This window comes from Amaranthus tricolor, chromosome 10, assembly GCF_026212465.1.
Source record: "Amaranthus tricolor cultivar Red isolate AtriRed21 chromosome 10, ASM2621246v1, whole genome shotgun sequence".
NCBI lineage: Eukaryota > Viridiplantae > Streptophyta > Magnoliopsida > Caryophyllales > Amaranthaceae > Amaranthus > Amaranthus tricolor.
In genome coordinates this window covers 25,015,253-25,037,394 of record NC_080056.1, presented here as the reverse complement: position 1 = coordinate 25,037,394, position 22,142 = coordinate 25,015,253, and the positions used below count along the sequence as shown (strand labels likewise).

Sequence of the window (22,142 nt, the reverse complement as noted above, 5' to 3'; positions counted from 1 at the left end):
CAATTTTTGATGATAAGATGCAAGCTACTGATGTTATTCCATTATGGAAAATGGAACGAGTTCCCACTGATTGGAAAACGACTGCTAGGACTAACATTGAAAGTGATGTATTCATGATGATGAACATGCTGTTTTTTGAGGGAACAGTTGATTTCCAGTGTCCAATATTGAACATGCTATTTTTTGAGGGAACAGTTTTTTTGAGGGAACATGCTGTTCAAACTTACAAAAGGGAAGACAGTAGCTATACATTGTCATAGTAACTTTTAATCACAACAAAGTATCAAATTACAACAGAATAGTGTATTCAAAACTTTCAAATTTCTAAATAAATAGTCTCTTCATCTATCTCTTCATCTATCTATTCTTAATAATCTCTTCATCTATCTCTTCAACTGAATAGTGTATTCAAAACTTTCAAACTTCTTAATAATCTCTTCATCTATCTGTTCTTCAGCATCAACTTTTTCTGCATAACAAAAATTTTGCACTTTCATTTGCATAATCAAATTATTAAATAAGGATACATTAAAATATAAGCAAATTATATATTTTTATACCTTAAGTGGGGGTATCTTTTGTTGATGGGCAATTTCGACTATCATGATAATCAAATTTACCACAAGTTTTGCACTTTCTTTTGGGCTTCTTGCTTTGCTCAATAGTTTGTTCCTTTTCCCCAATTATTCTTTGCCTTCTTCCTTTGTTCTTTGATTGGATTGGGTTTTGTATTTCTATTGTCGAAGATGAACTTGTGCCTACTAATAATTCGATTTGTTGCTCTTTAGTAATGTCCACCCTCACATCATCACTTTCCTCCAATTTTCTACTCATATCTTTTAGGTTTTGTAAAAGTGATTGTAAATCACTCTCACTCCTTTGAGCTAAACCTACACAATTGAAAATTTCACACCAAACTTCCCCCAACAACTTCCCCACGTTGTCAAACTTTTTTCTATCTTCAATCAGATTCCCATGCAAATAAAAAATAGGCTTCTTTAATGCTAGCTTCGTCCAACGATCTAAAACATATTGCTTTGGTATTTGTGTTATTTGTCTTGCACTCATGACACAAATCGCATGGGAACATAATATTCCTGTCCGTTTAAATAACTTGCAATCACAATCAACCTTCAACTCATCAATTGAACTTCCCAGAATAAATTTCACCTTGTACATCTTACTTACCGTTGAGTCCAAAACAGTTATACTTTCCACACTTTCAAACTTTTTGATATTTTGAATGTAAGTGTTGAAACAAGACTTATAAACTTCATGTTGAAAAAGAAAAGAAAAATTTTCTAGTATAGACTTCACCGGCATGTTTTTCAATCGGCAATGGTGTTTTATATTGTGGATTTGTGTGAAGTGATTCAGCATTGAGCTTATCTTGTTTGTACCTCTGTGCATCCATTGCACTTTCATAACTCATATAAAATTCAACAAGTGTCACGTGAGGGTTTGAAAAATGGTTAAAGAAACTATTAACACTTTCTGATCGGGATGTAGTTCTCAAAATCCCCCCCCCCCCCAATGGGATATCCCTAAAATATGCGGGTATCCATTGATCTCGTATACTATATATACTACTAAACCATTTATTTGTTTGAAGATTATATTTGGTCATAATTCCCTCCCATTTTTCCTCAAATTCATTTTCTTCTTGATCAATATTCCAAACACACCCATTTAATTCTTTCAAAAAATCCTCATTTTTGTTCAATTCCGGTCCAACTTTATCAGTAACTTTACTCATGATGTGCCACATGCAAAGTTTGTGTATTGTATTTGGAAATACATTTTTAATCGCAATTTTCATTGCAGGGTCTTGATCAGTTATCAAATATGTTGGCATACACTCCCCCATACAATGTAAAAAAGTGCTAAATAACCACTCAAAAGATTCACTATCTTCCTTAGCTAATAAACCTATACCAAATGTAATACAAGACTTATGATGATCTACACCAGTTTAAGGGGCTAAAACCATGCTATACTTATTGGTTTTATAAGTACAATCAAAAGTAACCATTTCTCCAAATAAGCAATAATTCTTTCTACTTATCGCATCGGCCCAAAATAAACGTGAAATGTGGTCCTCCTCATCTAAAGCATAATCAAAATAAAACCCCGTGTAAATATCTCTTTTTCTGATAAAATTCTCGATCAACATCTTCCCATCATCTCCTTTAATATATGTTTTCAAATCCCTATGGAAATTTTTAAAATCTTGCATTGTCACTCCCACATTCTCATAACCCCCAACATTTTCCTTAAACAATCTAAAGGATTTAACCGGTCCTATATTAACCCGTGCATTCTTAGATATGAAATTTTTGTGTAACAAAGTCATTTTCCTATTACCCAATAAATATTGACGCGATGTAGGGCTAAATAGACAATGATTGTGCGCCTCTTCGAATTTTAAAACATGGTATGTTCGCTTCACTATGTCATATTTCAAAATCAATCTAGCTTTACAACCAATTCTTTTGGTTGATCTCTTATAACGTGGAACAACATCTGCACTTTTCTTAGGTTTAGGTTTTATGATACCCTCCCTACTACAAACAAAATATTTTAAAACAAAAATACCCTTATTTTTGTAGCTAGTAGATGAACGTATATCAAAACCGCAAATTTCAGCATATTTACCATAAAAATCTAAGGCTTTCTCTAAGTTTTCAAAAGTCATACCAACAGATGGCTTTTTATCAAACTCACAATGAGGAATCCATAATGTAGAACCATTGGGGGTAACTTGTGTTATAGTTCTTGGAGTTTGAGTCCCTGTATAACAATCCAAAGTTTTTACAAAATTAAAAAAAGAAGACAGTAACTATACATAGTCATAGTAACAATTAATCATAACATAGTATCTTTTTCTAAGAACATAGTAGCATTCACTTTTGCAACAAAGATTTTCTAAAATTAAAAAAAGGAAGACAGTAACTATATATAGTCATAGTAACCTTTAATCATAACATAGTATCTTTTTCTAAGAACATAGTATCATTCACTTTTGCAACAAAGATTTTTCAAACTTACAAAAGAGAAGACAGTAGCTATACATTGTCATAGTAACCATTAATCATAACATAGTATCTTTTTCTAAGAACATAGTAGCATTCACATTTGCAACAAAGATTTTTCAAACTTACAAAAGAGAAGACAGTAGCTATACAATGTCATAGTAACCATTAATCATAACATAGTATCTTTTTCTAAGAACATAGTATCATTCACTTTTGCAACAAAGATTTTTCAAACTTACAAAAGAGAAGACAGTAGCTATACATAGTCATAGTAACCATTAATCATAACATAGTATTTTTTTCTAAGAACATAGTAGCATTCACATTTGCAACAAAGATTTTTTAAACTTACAAATGAGAAGACAGTAGCTATACATTGTCATAGTAACCATTAATCATAACATAGTATCTTTTTCTAAGAACATAGTATCATTCACTTTTGCAACAAAGATTTTTCAAACTTACAAAAGAGAAGACAATAGCTATACATAGTCATAGTAACCATTAATCATAACATAGTATCTTTTTCTAAGAACATAGTAGCATTCACATTTGCAACAAAGATTTTTCAAACTTACAAAAGAGAAGACAGTAAATATGCACAATCATAACTTAGTATTTTTTTTTTGAAGAACATAATAACATTACCTTCTGACAATTCTTTTTCATTGTTGGAAGTTTTTGGTGAATCTTCCATATTAAGCAATTTTTGTAAATCTCAATCTGAGTCTGTTAATCAAAATCAACAAGGAGAACGAAAATGAAAATCTGACTCTGAGTTTTGAAGATACATAAATGCTAAAATGTAAATCTTCAATTAGCATACCTTAATTCAAGGGAAGAAGAAGATTCAAATCAAGATCTAAGTCTGTAAATCAAAATCAACAAAGAAAACGAAAATGAAAATCTGACTCTGAGTTTTGAAGATACTAAATCGAAAACGAAAATGAAAAACTAAGAAATCAATCAAAACAAATCTGAATTTATAACACGTACACATAAGAAATCGAAAACAAGTGAAGATTTTTGGCAGACTAAGAAATCAAGAGAAGAGGAAGATTTTCGCAGAAGAAAACGAAAACTAAGAAATAAATCAAAACAAATCGAAAAATAAAAACTATAAAATGGTCAATTTCTAATTTGCATACCTTAATTCAAGAGAAGAGGAAGATTTCGCAGAAGAAATCGAAGGTTTTTCGAAGGTTTTGAAGGTTTTTCGAAGAGTATAGCTTAGAACAGAAGGCGCTATTGTTCTTCAAAAAAACCGAATCAGCATTTTTTTTGACTTGCCCTATTTTTCCGGCTTGATATCCAGACCATTAGATCTTTGAGAAATCGACGGCTCAAAATCCTTCTCATTTTCATACCCCTTCTCATTGGATCCCTCCCCTATATATATATATATATATATATATATATATATATATATATATATATATATATATATATATATATATATATATATATATATATATATATATATATATATATATATATATATATATATATATATATATATATATATATATATATATATATATATATATATATATATATATATATATATATATATATATATATATATATATATATATATATATATATATATATATAATAGACACCACTCACAATATATTTAGAACACATATAAACCAAGGATATAATAATAAACCTTAGTAATCATAAAAGAACGAAGATACTAGCAAAAACAATGTCAAAATACAGGTTTCAAAATAATCAAAATACATATTTATTAACATATTAAAGATTTAAAATTAACTTTAATGTCATCACTCATCATATCCAAAGCTTCCATATATCATCACCATCAATTTCTCCATTGGTAGTTTATATATAGATCATCACCGTCACCCAAATCATCTCTATCAACTTCGCATGAACCACCAAATGTTCTAGCTTCATAACTATCACTTAACAATTGTGCATCTACATTCTCATGCAGATCACCTATATGAAAAAATATTATTATATTTGAAAATTGAGCATTGGAAAAATAATAAAAAGAGAAGTAAGGAAAACATACTTTCAATGACTATATGTCTTTATATTTAAATTTAGATGAAGATGAACCAGTAAGACAACCTTTTCTGGCAATGCCACCTTCTAGTGGTAGAGCTGTTTCACATGTGTGGTCGTATTTTACAAAAGAACCAACCGACAATCCAGATGTTTTCTTATGCACTTGTCAAATTTGTGAAAGTCAAGGAGTAAATCCCTTAGTTTCATACAATTTCACCAGAGGTAAATACTTTTTAAGTTTTTTATACAAACATGATATTCATATTTTATAAATCAAGAAAGTATTAAAAATTCATTTATTGTGTTTTGTGAATACGTGTTAGGTGGTGGTACGGGATCTTTTAACAAACATTTGGCAAAGAAGCGGCAGCGGGACCACAAGTGGAAGCCGACAGTGAGACATTCCCAGCGGAGGTATGCCTTTTAAATATAATCGTAATGATATGATTGATGAATTTTCTAAATATGTAATTTGTGATGAATTGCCATTTAACCATGGTGAAAGTAGCGCATACGAGCATTACACTAGAAAAACTTTGCAACCACAATATAGAGCAATCCCTAGGAACACTCTTAAATGACGCACAATTAAATTATATGAATCAATGCGCTATGAATTAGTAGAAATGTTTAAATCTTTTAATGGTAGGGTTAGCATAACAACTGATATTTGGTCTGCTCCCCCACATTTAGAAGCTTATATGTGTGTAACAGCACATTGGATAGATCAAAATTGGATTATTCAAAAAAGAATAGTTGCTTTTGAGGTAATGCTCGAAAGACATACGGGTGAAAACATAAAATACAGATTAATAAAGATATGTAAAGAATGGAACTTATTAGATAAGATATTTTGTTGTTCTACCGATAATGCAACCGCCAACATTAAATGCATCGAACTTTTGTATAACGAACCTGCATTTAGTTTTATCCTTGGGGGTAAACTATTACACGTACGTTGTTGTGCTCATATAGTAAACTTATCTTGCCAAGCAGGTATAAAACAATTAAGTGATTTATTAGATCCCATTACAGACATAGTGAAGTGGCTTAGAGTTGGACAGGTAAAGAGAAGATATAAGCAATATGTGACCATTATCAACTAAAAAAAGTGTATTGGTCATTAGATACTCCTACACGTTGGGGCTCAACCCACGATTTATTAAAAAAAGCGATTGCTTATCGTCCAGTTATAACACAACTTTATAGTGAGTGTAAAAATAGCTATATAAGTGATGACACATGGGAACTAGCTATAGGTGTACAGAAAATATTAGAAGTGTATGACCACGCAACTAAAATTTTTTCATATGTTTACGAACCAAACGTCCACTTAATAATAAGTGAATGTATTACTATTTTTTATCATCTTGTTAAACATTCGCATGATGATACTAACACATATTTAATGCCGATTCTTGCAGATATGATGGACAAGTGGAAGACATATTTTACTGATTTTTCTTTAATTTATGGAATTGCGACAAATATAGACCCATGTTTTAAGACAGAAGTCCTTACTAAAGTAATTGGATTAGACTACCAATCATTAGATCGCCTGTCTAGTGATGTACATAATTATGTTGGAACTTGTAAAAAACTTTTAGCAGAACTTTATGATTACTATATGCTAGAGTATATAACCCAAGTCGCGATACGTCTAGGCGTGCTAGCGTCTCGGCACGTCCCTCTTATTATAATTCCGTAATAGTTAACATAATAAGCCAAGATGATAGTTTTGTAGGATCATCTTCTTCTTCACCCTCCACTTCATATTTAGAATTAAATAATTATCTTAAACATTACTTTGAAATTGATCAAGGTAACTATAATATTTTAGATTGGTGGAAAGAAAAATCTATAAAATTTCCCATATTATCGAGAATTGCAAAGGATATCCTTGCAATTCCTGCTTCTACAATTGTGTCGGAGTCTGCTTTTAGTGCAGGTAGAAGAGTTTTAGACGAAAAGAGATCTCGTCTTGCTCCACATAGTATTCAAATATGTGTTTGCAAGAAAGATTGGGATCAAACAGAGCTTCGAACACAAGGACTAAAGAACGATGATGATCAAGGCGATGATGATGATCCATGGATGATGATGGATACATCTGCATCATCGTCAGGAGGAGAGTCAGCGGAAGCATCTAACCAACCAGATGATGATGACGAAGACGAATAGGATCAATCGGACAATGATCAATCAACATTCAACAACTACAAATAAAAGGTATGACAAAGAACTACGTGGGCTTTGATTCCTTCGGGATACGTATTCAGCTTAGTATTCCTTCGGGTACTAAGTTCAAGTCCATTTTCTCCCTCTTTTTTTATTAATCATCTTTATCGTTTCTTATTAATTTATTTTTTTTATTCTTTTTAGTAAATATTTTAATAACAATGACAAGCAATGAATTTCGCTAATAATCAAGTAATCATCAAAGGTACGTGATACGTCCGCATTATTATGGTATTTTTATATTATATTTAAAGGAAAAATAAAAATGGAACCGATGGTCCGACCCGCCCGACCCCCGAGTTGGAACCGCCGAAACTGCCTCATGAACCGCCAAGGAACCGTTTGGAACCGCCCAGAACCGGAACCGGAACGTTCGAATCAGGTTCCAAATGGAACCGGAACCGGGTGGAACCGAAACCGGATGGAACCGGAACAGAAACGGCCCAACCCGGATCGTGGCCATCACTAGTCATAAGCATAAGCAGAAGTAATAATACTGTCAACTGATGAAATTTCATTTACTCTTCCTTTCTGTAAGTCATAATACAATATGTCTTCACTCCTAAGTTGCACTAAAACGGACATGGACACGGACACGGACACGACACAAGTACGGGAAAACGCCAACTTAAAAATGGTGGACATGGGGACACGAAAATGGTGATATAATAAATATATCAAATTAAAGATAATTTTACAATCTTTCATTTGATATATGTATATAAACACTTTAAAAACATAAAACTCACATAAAATGTAAATAAGTACCAAATAAACAACATGAGTATTTAAAAATAGTCATACAAACCAAATCAAAGAAAACCAAATAAATAGGTAAATTTAAGTTTGATCATAACACATCATCCATATGACATCCATCATCATCCTCCACTACAAAAGTAGTTTCCAACTCGGGCTCATCAAGAGAAAGATCCGCCATGCCAAGACAAATAGAATCTTCTAGATTTCCAAAGTCACCTCCTCCAACATCCCACAACCTTGTTGTTCCCTAGATTTTATTTAAATATTAGGATTTAGGATAAAGAGTGAAAATACCTTAAACAAAATCAAAAATTTCGATCTTTAGGGATTAGGATTCGACTGTGTTCGAACAACCAAACTTCGAATCGAGGCTCGAGCAACCCACTGCAGGCAGCAGGCAGCAGCACCGACAACGTCTGTGATGGAGCAGGCGAGAAACAGCCGGCGCCTGACGGTGGCATGGTGCCGCCGTGCGGGAAGGCGACAGCGACTGGAGGAAGAGTTTTTAGGTTTAGAGTGAGAGAGAGTGCGGGTTTGCGGAAGGGAGTAATTGAGTAACCAAGCCCCTGTTTTCGTTTTTTTTTTTTTTTTTTTTTAAAAAAAACACGTGGGGCACGTGTCCCTTCCGTGTCCTTGCCGTGTCAGTCGCGTGTCCTTACCGTGTCCACGTGTCCGGAAAAATATTAAAATATTGGACACTTCATTTGGCGTGTCGGACACGGATTTTCGCGTGTCCGTCGCGTGTCTGTGTCCGAAACGTGACACGCAGGTCCAGGGGCGTGTCCGTGTTTCCTAGCTTCACTCTAATGCCATATGATTCATCTAGATTGTGATTCAAAGTTGTCAAATGCAACTGTATCCTTTTTTATAATAAAGATTTTGTTTCCGATTAACGCACACATGGGCGAAACTTCGATACTAGTATAGGGTGGACTAAACCTCACTACTACATGCACGCCGAACCAATTTGTGTAAAATTTTTTCGTGTTCAATGTTACTAAATGACTCGGGCCGTAGCCTAAGCAGATTCGAGTCTAGATTTCCTTGAATGGATGCAAGCTTGATTATTCGTGTTATTAGTCATTAAGAGAATAGATGAAACAACTGATGAGAAAAATGTATATCCTTTCTATTCTATAGCTATAGTTGGTCAATTAGTCAGCAATGTACAGGAGAAAAATCAACTTAACGTAGTTGACAACAAGTCAACAGTCATCATGGCCAAATTTTTCCAATTTTGCATAGTCCATAGAATATGAGCCATACAAGGAGCCAAACCAACAAGTTGCTGTAATGGGCACTAGCACTACAAGACACAAACTAAACATCTGACTAAGATAGGCTTATACTAAGAACAGACGTACTATTTGGGTAAATACATTTGTAAATTGTAAATTTCATCATATGAAAAAATTTTGTGAATATTATGGATTATCTGAGAATCGGGTGTTGTCTCGAGCATGTACTAGGAGTGAATATAATTGAGTAATAAATATTGTTTCTTGAAATATTATTTTTTTTTTATAGGATCAAGTCTCCGATTTGAAATATTATTTCTTGGTTAAGAAGTAATATTTAAGTAAAAAATTATTTGATACTTCCAAAATAATAACCCCAAATAATTGATCTTGGATTTTTATAATTGAATAAAGTCAAACTCCAAGAAGTTTTACTTAAAATAAATTTTATTGACATTCCCTTTAATAAAAAAAATTGCTAATGTCACAACTTAAGATAAAAAATTGCAGTATTCAATATGATGATTTTAACAATATTGAATAGTGTCTAATCAATTGGTTAATCTCATCAACAGAATTTGGCTTTCCAATTTTAATTGGATCATTGTAAAGTAGTATTATTAGTCTCCTTATATAAATTTTTAAGTATTGAGTTATTGGTTGAGATGAAGCATGGTTAGACCTTATATGGTCTAAGCCAAGCAGGCTGGCTTAAATACGGTACATGTCGACTTGTCAAGTCTGACCTAACATGACTTGCTTAAAACCCGTCAAAAATCTATATTCATCCCGCCCCATTTATATAATAAAGATCCTGTTTTAAAGTCTGACGTGTTTAAAACTCACTTGAAAGAGGGTCGGCTCACAGTCTCCAATAGGTCTCAAGTGCTTGAACCATTGCCACTTCTAGTTAGATACTTATTCAAGAACTATTATAGGGGATAGACAAAGACTGATAATAATTAATTTAATCCCTTATTAAAATTAAATACAGTTAAGATATGCTTTATATATGTAATAAAAAGATAGACCAGAAAACTTCATATGAAAAAGAAATCTTATGTGCATATTATGGATCATATGCACATTCTTGTTCTCTTTCTGTCTTGTTTTATGATATGTAATCTGGGTTCCTCTCAAGATTACATTACAAAGACTCAATTTCTTAGTGATCCAGGAACAATACAGAATGGTACTTTCAAACTTGGGTTTTTCAGCCCCATCAACTCGACTAATCGTTATGTTGGGATATGGTATAATATCAAAGAATCCGACTTGTTGGAAATTGTATGGGTAGCTAACAGGAATAATCCAATCACTGATTCTTCTGGGGTGCTCAAAATATCCGAGGATGGAAATCTTCAACTCTTAAATGGACAAAATAAAACCTTTTGGTCTTCTAATCTGACAGGAAATGAGGTAAACGAAACATATGCACAACTTTCAGAAGATGGAAATTTTGCCCTGTATTCAAATACTAGTGATGCAATGATCTGGCAGAGTTTTGATCATCCTACAGATTCATTAATTTTGCTTCAGATGAAGCTTCCTATTAACGACAGTCTGAATGATAAGCAAATATTGTTTCGATCATGGAAGAACATTTCTGATCCATCGATTGGTAACTTTACAGCTGGGGGTAGTACTCATTACCCTCTTCACTTGTTTATATTGAATAATGGTCGTCCTTATTGGCGTAGTAATGCATGGGATGGTAATGTATTCTTTGGAAAAGATTCGGTTGTTAGTATTATTAACGACAATGAAGGAAGAGCGTACTATGGATTTACGTTTGGGAATCAATCAAAACTACAACATGTTGTAGTGACTTTTGATGGTAACCTTGTGTTAAAGCAATGGAATGCTGATACTCGAAAGTGGGAGATTTTGTGGCAGTCTCGAGAATCTGAGTGCGATGAGTATAGCAAGTGTGGAGCATTCGGGATTTGTAATCCAAAAGCATCTCCGATTTGTGATTGTTTAAAGGGGTTTGTGCCGAGAAACAAACAAGAATGGAGCAGAGGAAATTGGACTAGTGGGTGTGTTCGGAAAACAGTATTGCAGTGTGACGGTAAGACTAAAGGGAAAACTGCAGACACGTTTTTGAAGTTATGGCATATGAAATTACCAGATGGTGGCTTTTTGGTTTCGACAAATAATGAAGATGAATGTAGGAGTCAGTGCCTAGGAAGATGTACGTGTTTAGCTTATTCTTATATATCAAATTCTGGCTGTATGACTTGGAACAACAGCTTGATCGACATTCAGACTGGTGCTTCTAAAAGTTTAATCAATACTAAGGGCGTTGATCTTTCGATTCGTTTAGCTCCTTCAGAATTAGGTGCATTTTCCTGTTCTGAATCTCTTCTTTTTGTGTTGTGCTCATACTACGTACATTGCAGCTTCAGTTTTTATTAACATATTTATCATTAATCATGATTTTGTTGTTAATTCAGATAAATCTGATCAGCAGCAAGGTTCTGTTGATAGTAAAGATGATAAAAAGAAAATAATTCTTTTGGTAATATTGCTTATTGGAACAGCTACTATTGTGCTCATCATCATGTTCTGTTTATGGAGGCGGTTGAGTAAAAGAAATGGTGAGTTTTACCTCTTCTTCTGCACATTCTATTAGGTTTTAAATAAAGATAAAATCTTGTACATGTTAATAATACAAAATCTCCGAGAGAAAACTTTTTGTTAATATAGCATATCTTGGAGTCTCAACCATTAGCGTAAGCTTTTGGTTGAGTTGGTTTTTGACCTGGTATCAGACCCAGCGTGACAAGAGGTCACAGGTTTGAATTTCAACTACCCCTCATGTAAAATGGAATATTTAGGGCCAGGTATAAGGAGGACCTGTGCTGCATCCACAGTTCTAGCCCAAAGAGGTCTTGTGCGAGGGGGCGTATTAAAGTATATAACATATCTTGGGGCGTCAACCATCAACTTAAGTTTTTGGTTGAGTTGGTTCTTTGACACTTATCTTTTCCGGGTATTTTTGCTTATGAGATAGTGTTGTAGGACTAGCAAGATTGATGAACAAGAAGGCGCGAAGGCAGAACTCGAGGCATGAAGATGTAACAAGTAGGGAATTTGGAGATTTACCAATGTTTGAATTCGGAAAATTGGCTAGTGCTACTGATCATTTTCAGGAAAAGAACAAGCTTGGGAAAGGTGGATTTGGCCCTGTATACAAGGTAACTGATGAAACCAATTTTCTGTTACCCTTTGTTCTTGTGTCTTAATTTGAACAGATAATTTAAAGCTATGATGCTTATATTTGCAGGGAAAGTTAGAAGACGGTCAAGAGATAGCAGTTAAAAGACTTTCAAAAGTATCGGGACAAGGCCTTCAAGAGTTTATGAACGAGGTTTTAGTGATCTCAAAACTTCAGCATAGAAATCTTGTGAAGTTGTTAGGCTGTTGTGTTGAAGGAGAAGAAAAACTGCTGGTTTATGAATACATGCCAAATAAAAGCCTAGATGCACTTCTTTTTGGTAAATCTTAATTGTTTATGACTATAAGTGTTTGATGATCTTCTCATTTAACATAGACAGGCTAACATATTTCATCATTAGATTTAAGTCATAAGAAGCTTCTAGATTGGAAGAAACGATTCAATATTATCTTAGGCATATGTCGAGGACTTCTTTATCTTCATCGAGATTCTAAATTAAGGATTATTCATAGAGATCTAAAAGCAAGCAACATTTTGCTGGATGGAAATCTAAATTCAAAGATATCAGACTTTGGGATGGCGAGGATATTTGGAGATAACGAAGTTCAAGGGGACACTAAAAGGATTTGTGGCACCTAGTGAGTTCCTAGTTCCTACTCATAGATTCATTTTCAAAAATTTAACATTATTTAAAGTGTTTGAGACTTTGAGTGTACAAGACTAAACCATTTAGAACTAATTTGTACTTCTTGTGTAGTGGCTATGTGTCTCCTGAGTACGCAATGGAAGGGCAATTTTCTGAAAAGTCAGACGTGTTCAGCTTTGGCGTCTTGCTACTAGAAATTGTCAGTGGGAGAAGAAACAGTAGTTTCAGGGACGAGGAGTCTTTAAATCTCTTATGCCATGTAAGAAGATTTCAATTTCAATTTACACCCCATGAAAAATACTCTCTCTGTCTCTTTTAGATTGCCCCGATAGTGACATATCTCCTTAGAAAGTATCACTATCGCGGGCAATCCTAAAGGGTCAGACGACTAGATGAGTAGTATCCTAAAACGCCCATGTACAAGGTTTGTAATAGGCTTAATAGCCATCTAACATTTAGCTATATTTCAATATGTTTTTAGGCATGGAAATTGTGGAACGAAGATGATATTTTTTCGTTGACTGATCCAACAATTTCAGAATCGGTCTATCTAACAGAAATATTGAGGTGCATACGACTCGGCCTGTTGTGCGTGCAAGAATTCCCTCAAGATCGACCAAGCATTTCCAATGTTCTTTGCATGATTGAGAATGAACTGACTGTGCTTCCACACCCAAAACAACCTGGCTTTACACTAAGAAGAACCTCTTCTGGTAAACCAACTCCACACTATGGTCATGAATTTTGTTCTAATTGGATTTCAGTTAGTTCCTTCACTGGTCGATAACACAAAGACAACAATTTGGTTACGGTCACTATCTAATTAGACATGTGTAATGGGCTGAGTCTAGTTAAGAGCATGTAATCCAGCATGCTCAAAAAGGATCAAACCCGTTAATTTGCTAGTTGCTACATATAAATGGTGTATTTACTTAATATAGTGCAAGTTTTGTATATGAAAACATTTCAGTCAAGGATATATGGATAAGCTTTCCTACATGAAAAATAGTCTTATTTTTTTCTTTGGTGAATTAATATTGACGTTTGTTTGTTGTTACTCCGCCGTCCCTCTGAATTTGGTATATTTATTTGGATATTATGTAGTTAATTCAAAGGGAACGATGGAGTGTTGTTAATTGTTACCATTGTTTTTTATCATTTACTCAACAACTTGGAAACATACTCAAAATTGCATCCTTGCTGAATTGCAGCTTAAGGTATTCTTGTATTGCCTATAACTTCTAATTTTTATGCATTAGTCATTGATCTAGTAGCAATTCAACATAATCCTCATATTTTGCTCCTTTAAGGAAATCTCCTTTAGAAGTATAAAGTTGCAAAATAACGTGAATTGGGTTTTAACTTAATTGGAGCATGTACCAGGAGGAACCCGAGTTTGAATTTCGCTAGCCATTTCCTTACCCCATTAGGACATCAGTATAACAAGTAGGTCTGATTAGTTTCCCAACCCTAATCAATGTAAAGCAGAGTATTTATTTTTTATTATCAGGATAAGGCTGGGAGAATCTCCTATAGCCTAACAATAAATAAACAAATAATAACATGAAATATGTTAACATAAAGAAGTACAAATAATAAATGAATATATAACAACCTTCATGTTCAACATCAGCTATGTGTTGCTGACGCTTAGATTTGTTCTTCGAACCACTAGTTTTTTATCCTTATACATCTTACTTTCACAACAACATTACTCTTTGTTTCATCCACATTGTCTACAAGCGTTTCAGTAGTGTCAATGATTTTCATTCCTAAAACTTGCTCTGTAGTGGTTTCAAGAATATATTAAAATAACATGAAATTCTATTAAAATAACATAAAAACAATGTAAAGTAACATGAAATGGTACAAAAATAGATTAGAATTTGTACCTTTATTTTCAAGCTCTTCACCACTTCAGTGATATCAGTGATTTTGTTTACAATAACTACAGCCTTTTCTGTTATAGTGATTATAAAAATAATAATTAAAATGGACAAACAACTTCTCAAAAAACAACATTAGTTAATATGAGCATTGAAACATAATAATACATTTACTTGCATCATTCCCTTTTCTACTTTTGATGACGATGGAGTAGAACATAAAGGCAACGAAAGAGTTTCCCTCAAGTGCTTTTCAATACATGTGTCAACATCAACGGATTTTTGATGTTTGGATGATGTTGTTTTTAGCTTCAATGAGTCTAAAAAACATATAAATTAAAATATTAGAAAGTAACAATAAATGAACAAATCATAACGTGAAGAATGTTAAAAAATAATAAATGAATATGTAACAATCTTCATGTTCAACATGAGCTAACTATTGCTGACTAGTAGACTTGTTCTTTGAAGCACTAGTTTTTATCCTTATACCGCTAACTTTCACAACAACACTACTCTTTGATGTTGTCTAAACGATTTGATGTTGTCTCTTTTTCAACAAGCTTAGCATTTTTTTTCTTCCGCTTTTCCTCTTTTCTCTTTGCAATAAGTTTGTTAATACTCTCATTGGTTCAGAAGACTGTTGAGAATTTCTTGTAACAACCATCTTATATAATCTGAAAACAAGAAAAACAAATTTGAACATAAAAACAGGAAAATAGCATAAAATAGCACATAAACCATCAAAAATAACCAGAAACAACAAAAACAAAGAACACAAGACTACTCTAAAAAAGAAGATACATGCATAGACTAATCAAATGAAAATTCTGAGTTCATGTACAAGAACACAACTAAAAATCAAAGCATTAACAAGTAATATTAGAAAAGTGTTGACAACTGATAAGAACATAAAAGCACGAAAATGATATAAAACAACACATAAACCTTAAAACAAAACGTCAAATGACACAACGTAAAAATAAATAGTAAAAAAATGATCATGAACAACAGTACAAACAAAAACAATAACAAAATGAACATGAACAACAGTACAAACAAAATAATACAAACAAAAACATGAACACAAAAACAAGAATTAAAAAAAAACACAAGAAAAATAAAAAGCAATATAAAAATGAACATGAACAACACAAAATGTTTACGAACAACAAACAAAAAAAATCAACAAGATACATGCATATACTAATCATGAAACGATTGTGAGGTACTCATGACATAAAAACACGAAAATGACATAAAACAACACATAAACCATAAAACAAAACATCAAATGACACAATGTAAAAATAAAATCAAAATAAAAACAATAAATTAGAAAATGAACATAGACAAAAGTACAAACAAAAGAATACAAACAAAAACATGAACACAAAAATAGGAACAAAAATAGAAAAATAAAAACACAGGAAAAATAAAAAACAACATAAAAATGAACATGAACACAAAACGTTTACAAACAACAAAAAAATTAAAAAATTTTAAATTAGAAAAACAGATTCATGCATATACTAAAAACACAACTAATCATGAAATAATTGTGAGGTAATCAAGTAAAAGAGTATTAAAAATGACGATTCTAAGTTCATTTACAAGAACACAACAAAAAAGAAAAAACACTTATACATGTATATGTTTGTTGTTTAAAAAACTAAAATCATGAAATGTTTGTTGTTTTACAATGTAATCATGAAATGGCGTAGCAATTGAAGAAAAGCACTGACAATGTAATCACAAATTGTAAATACTTGAAAAGCACGAACAATGTAATTGCATTGAAATGCAAATCGCAAATGCAATTGAAGAAAAAACAGGTAAAACAAAAATATATCATAAATCACAAAAAACACGAAAAAATCGAATAGAAATCAAACCTAATATGAGAAATGGAGCAGCTATTGAAGAAAGTACTGACAAATTGAAACCCTAAAAAAAACCAAATGAAAACGGAAATCAAACATAGTTACAAGTAAAATATAATGAAATTCAAGAGCAAACAACAAAAAAGAAGAAGAAGTAAAATACATATCAAAAACCGAAAATAAAAGAAAGTAAGATGAAGAAGAAAGCAAAGTAACAATCAAACACATAAGTGAAGAGTATAAATGATGAAGAAATCAGGATTCTAGAGAGAGAAAAGCAAAAAAAGTGGATCAAAATTGATTACAAATAATAACGTACAAGAAACGGTAAAGAAAACTGACAAAAATATTCTGGCGTGAATCCAAGCCATCCATTCAAATCCAAGGCTCCTCAGTGGTTGTTCGCACGGTTTGCACATAACAAAGGTTTGCACCTGAACTTCTCTCTTTCTCTCTCTCTCTCTCTCTATATATATATATATATATATATATATATATATATATATATATATATATATATATATATATATATATATATATATATATAGAGAGAGAGAGAGAGAGAGAGAGAGAGAGAGAGAGAGAGAGAGAGAGAGAGAGAGAGAGAGAGAGAGAGAGAGAGAGACTACTTAACGCTTGACCTTAAAAACCTTGTCTACCTTAAAGTAAGTATAATCATAGTATATCCTTGGGATTCTTAACTCCTATAAGGTATTTAGGTATCTTAACTTAGGCAAAATCTTTTTGTGAAGGAAAACCCTTGGGGTTTGTAAGAATCACAGGACACTTCTCACTATAAATCTTTAACCAATGAATAAACTCTTTATCAACGAGAACCTTGGGATTTGCAAGACCCACCAGGCACTCAAACATACTCTTGCTATCAATGAGAACCATGGGGTTTGAAAAATCCACCGGTAACTCAAATATACTCTTACTATCAATGAGAACCATAGGGTTTGCAAGACCTACTGGTAACTCAAATATACTCTTGCTATCAATGAGAACCATGGGGTTTGCAAGACCCACCGGTAACTCAAATATAAACTTCAACTCATATATAAAGGAATCATTCCGACTCCAAGTAAACATAATAAATTTCTTTCAATAAGGGAATTGTGCATAACATCTAATAATACCTTAGCTCTATATGTCTATACCATTCCAAGTTCAAGAGGTACGCAATCAATAACTATTCATGTATAAGGCTTACTCTAGTACTTTATATTTATAATACAATGCATAAAGTCGCAAATATTGATAACACTTTAAAACATAAGCATATAAAAAGAAAGTTACCGTGTGTGCGTACCTGATTGCAAATGCAAGACAAAACGTTATCACAACCACTAAATATGAGGTTCTTAAGCTTCTCTTATGAATTGAGCACCTATGCAACTTCAAAGTATGACCAATAAGTCTACTTAGCCTTATATAAGAGTCATTTACTCTAAAAGAAAATACCCTATTAGCATTAGAGCGAGTTCTAGTTCATGCTATCAAGAAAATTAGCCAAATGCAATAATTTCAAATCTAAGCTTGCTTACCACTATACCATTAATTCCAATTTAAGCACAACACACGTTTTCCACTCAATATTTACAACAAAGTATGTTTTAGCAAGACTTAACTATATTCTTTTGCGTTTTCATATTACTATGAATTAGTAATAAGATTGTATAAAGTAGTATATTATATACATTATTATAACAACACCTAAGGTAATAAGCTAGTAAATGAAAGTTGATAGGAGTTCGAATACTCTCTAGAGGGGGGTGAATAGAGAGTATGCCCATTAAAATTTTTTTCTGGAAGGTCAGCTCAAGAGCTTAGGTGACCTTTCAAAACTGTTTTCTGGAACAGTTTTAGGTCGATTGATAAATCTATAACGTATGTGCGAAAATGAACTTAAACAATAACAAGCGATATGTTAACGAGGTTTGGCTCTAAACAACCTAGTCCCAGCCTATGGATTCTCTTCCAGCCCGTAGGATTCAGTGTCTTTTATTAATGAACTTTAAAACAACTTAGAAGATCTCTCTATCTTCTTTCACCACGTTCTTCCCCCTTGAAGAACGTCTTACAAGTTCCCTTAAGAAAAGCACAAATCCCAATCTCACAATAGAGATTACAAGTTGAACACTTTGAAAAGTATTTCAAGGTTAGGCGTATTAAACACTGAAAGATCTAACTCCTTTTAATACTTAATCCTATTACAAATGTAAGAGTTAGATGAACTAAGAATTACAACACTTTTTGAACGTTTAGAGAATACTAGATCTTAATTCAAGAGAGAAAATTGTAAGAAAATGCTGCAATCTTAATCCTTGAATGAAGCCTAATATTTATATATGTCACGCCTCAGCATATCCTTGTAGAGCAAGAAAGCTTCATCCATCAATTTCGTTGATCTGGTTAATCTGCGCCAGTCTTCAAGATCTTGAGCTTTAACTAAAACTGACTTTGAACTGACAATTCATATAATTACGTCATTGTGTGCTGTATTTTGTTATTAACAACCATTGTTGTGCTGCCACGTTAGAACTCATACAAGATATTGAAACTTCAGCAAAACCAGATATTATAACGTATAAATATTTATTCAAATTTAATTCCTATTTTTAACATCAATTTAAATTGTCTTTTCTTATTTTTAGTGTCAATTTAAATTGTCTTCTTATTTATAGGAAAGCCTATAATTAGTATAGCTTAACAACTTATTTATTTTCAAATATAAACCGTGTAATAACATAGTCAACGTGTAATGTATTCAAACATATAAATATCTTCAGCATACGTTTATTTCAAATCTCAAATTTAAAATACAAATCTAATTCAAGTATTTCAACATCTTGAACATACATTTATTTAATTCAAATATAATCTTATCCAAACGCTTAAATTAAAATTCAAAATTTAAATATAACTATATCTAAATTATCTTAAGTCATTTAATTTAATCTCAATTAAATATATTTCGAACTTAAATAATTTGACAATTAATCAATTAATATTTAATATGATTTTGGACTTGCTTAAACAACTAAATATAATTACTTAATTTATTTTTTAATTTAAAATGTATTTTGAATTATCATCACTAAAGAGAATTGAGTCTTCAATCTCCCCCTTGATGAAAGTCAAAACCATATTTTCCTAAATCATATTAACAAGTTAACATGAATTGAAAAACATAATAAGAACAATCACTTAGATATTTTATAAAACACGTTAAGTTATTATTAAACAGAAACTTTTCAAGACTTTGAAAACTGTTTCAAATCAGAATAGTGAACATGATATAACATAGATATAAGCCAATAAAAATGTATGCATGGATAATAAATCATTAACATAATAAACATAATAAACTATTATCCACAATCAAAAGTAAACAAACATTCATCACAATACATGCAAAGATATATTAACATTTTAAAATCAAAGTGTATCATAATTATCAAACGACATGAACAAGAACAATAATCAGTAACTATGAACATAACATCAAACATTAACTTTTTGAATGAACATGAATATTAATATCTATGATCATGAAACAATACTGGAACATGAAACAATCAAAACAGATGAACAATAATCAACAATAATCTTAATAATGAATAACTAAGCAGTCAAACAGCAACCAAACAAATGAGCAATTGAACAATCAAGCATCAAGCAAACACAAAACAATCAAGCAAGCAAAGCATCAAAGCATAAACATATACATAATAACTTTTCTCCCTTTTTGACTTTCATCAAAAAGTAAACAGGAATTAAAATGTTGGGATTGTTTTCTGCAAGAAACTAACTGTTTGTCAAAAAAAACTTGTTCATCAACTATCATAGAAACTACTTCTTAGACCTAGTCTTCCTTTTCTTGGAAGCCTTTGATTTGGCCGGTGTAGTGGTTGCATGAGTAGTTTCGACAGTTTGTGGTGGTATTGTTTGAATAGGGGTGGCATTAATCTCTTCTTCCTACTTTTCTTCCTCCTCCTTCTCATCTTCTTTCTCCTCTTCCTCCTTCTCCTCTGCTTTCTCCTCTTCCTCCTCCACAGCAGCATCCTTCTTTTTCTCTGCAGCATTGCCCTCGTCAACTTCTTCTTCTTCCACAACCGCATCTTCAACAACCATACCCTTCATTTCTTTCATAAATGTGTCTAACATAAATGTTAAAGTGGACACTTTAGCATGCAAACCAAGTATGGACATTTTCATTTTACTTACCTCAGAGTCGAGAGATTGGAGGCGTGAAAGTGTGGTGTGATCTTTGAATTGGGGTTCAAGGCGAGAGAAAACAGTTCTAACAAGAAGATTATGTAACAATTTTCCACAAAGAAGTAAGCTATTGTGAGTAAGTTGTTTGGTGGGAGAAAAATTAGAATAAGAATCAAGAATGAACATGTCTTTGGCATTCTGAAGTGCCACAGAATTTGGTGTAGAGTCATCAACAACATTTGAAAATTTCAGTAGATCATTGATTAGGGTTTTAGAGATTACAATCTCTTGGCTTTTGACAAAACTTCTTAAGGCCGGATATCCATCAACGACAATGAATGACAAATTGCAATAGAAGATTTTGACAAGAATAGGGTATGTAATAGAACCTGGATCCAACAACTTACCAGGAGTTGTTTGGATGATTGGAGATACAACCTCAAAATCTTCAAATAAAAACAAGTTGTAATCAAGAATGTCAACATAAGATAATGAACGGTGTTTGAATGTATCGATCCATCTTCTAAAAGTAGTTTGATTTTCAAACCAATTTTTGGGTACTTCCAAAGATGTAAGAGGTGAGGGAATGAATGGAGTAATGGCGATTTCGACGTTTATCCTTTTTCAAATTTTGTAGAGGACCGGGTAAGCTTTCTTTTGGGGGCCATTGATGAGTGTTTCAAAAGCTTGAAAAGGAAAGAATGAAAGGGATATATAAGAGAAAATTAGAAAAATGTAGTGGAGAGTGAACAAGGAAGGACGGTTCATTCACTATAAAAGGGAAATGAAGTCCAATGCATTTGTACTTCATTAAAGATTGATTTGACAACTTAGGATCAAAGCACAATTGATATGAGTAAAGCTTGACCGATTTGAGTGAATTGGTAACGTGAAAGAGTGTGTGAATAAGGAGTGTAATCATGAGTTTCATTAAAAACTAATTTGATTAGAACCAAATTCATGAACAAGAGTTCAATGCATAGTTGACGTCCAAAACACATATCAAGCAAAA

At 32.4% G+C, this 22,142-nt stretch overlaps 2 protein-coding genes and 1 long non-coding RNA gene across 6 annotated transcripts; 1 reads left to right on the top strand and 2 right to left on the bottom strand.

Annotated features, from left to right (window-relative positions):
* Positions 1–383: 383 nt before the first annotated feature.
* Positions 384–8,536, bottom strand: LOC130825001 (protein FAR-RED IMPAIRED RESPONSE 1-like). Its single transcript, XM_057690025.1, has 7 exons — positions 8,435–8,536; positions 8,187–8,322; positions 4,902–5,003; positions 2,017–2,790; positions 1,686–1,929; positions 621–1,402; positions 384–469 (listed from the first exon to the last, which is right to left on the bottom strand). Exons 1-7 carry the CDS (start codon positions 8,534–8,536, stop codon positions 384–386), a joined length of 2,226 nt encoding a protein of 741 aa, XP_057546008.1.
* A 1,693-nt stretch (positions 8,537–10,229) lies between these two features.
* Positions 10,230–14,197, top strand: LOC130825363 (G-type lectin S-receptor-like serine/threonine-protein kinase At1g11300). 3 transcript variants are annotated; one of them, XM_057690533.1, is made up of 7 exons: positions 10,230–11,654; positions 11,857–11,913; positions 12,338–12,513; positions 12,603–12,813; positions 12,895–13,132; positions 13,252–13,399; positions 13,622–14,197. In XM_057690533.1, exons 1-7 carry the CDS (start codon positions 10,358–10,360, stop codon positions 13,925–13,927), a joined length of 2,433 nt encoding a protein of 810 aa, XP_057546516.1. In that variant the 5' UTR covers positions 10,230–10,357; the 3' UTR covers positions 13,928–14,197. The 3 variants fall into 3 exon arrangements, with proteins under 3 accessions (XP_057546516.1, XP_057546518.1, XP_057546515.1); XM_057690535.1 differs by having other exon boundaries at positions 10,232–11,654; positions 11,770–11,913; positions 13,009–13,132; positions 13,622–14,196; XM_057690532.1 differs by having other exon boundaries at positions 10,233–11,654; positions 11,770–11,913; positions 13,622–14,196.
* Positions 14,198–15,181: 984 nt separating this feature from the next.
* On the bottom strand, positions 15,182–17,343 carry LOC130825362 (uncharacterized). Of its 2 annotated transcripts, none has more exons than XR_009046882.1 (3): positions 17,252–17,343; positions 16,922–16,973; positions 15,182–15,703 (listed from the first exon to the last, which is right to left on the bottom strand). It is a non-coding gene; the product is annotated as an uncharacterized LOC130825362 (long non-coding RNA). The 2 variants fall into 2 exon arrangements; XR_009046883.1 differs by lacking the exon at positions 17,252–17,343 and adding an exon at positions 17,073–17,131.
* Between the last annotated feature and the right edge of the window lie 4,799 nt (positions 17,344–22,142).

Coding starts and splice junctions, on each gene's coding strand:
- LOC130825001 (XM_057690025.1), bottom strand. CDS start 8,536: ATGCCACCGTCAGGCGCCGGCTGTTTCTCGCCTGCTCCATCACAGACG. Junction 8,323..8,434: donor TGCTCGAGCCTCGATTCGAA/GTTTGGTTGTTC, acceptor AATAAAATCTAG/GGAACAACAAGGTTGTGGGA. Junction 1,930..2,016: donor AGAAATGGTTACTTTTGATT/GTACTTATAAAA, acceptor CATTTGGTATAG/GTTTATTAGCTAAGGAAGAT.
- LOC130825363 (XM_057690532.1), top strand. CDS start 10,358: ATGAAAAAGAAATCTTATGTGCATATTATGGATCATATGCACATTCTT. Junction 11,914..12,337: donor GCGGTTGAGTAAAAGAAATG/GTGAGTTTTACC, acceptor ATAGTGTTGTAG/GACTAGCAAGATTGATGAAC. Junction 12,814..12,894: donor CCTAGATGCACTTCTTTTTG/GTAAATCTTAAT, acceptor TTTCATCATTAG/ATTTAAGTCATAAGAAGCTT.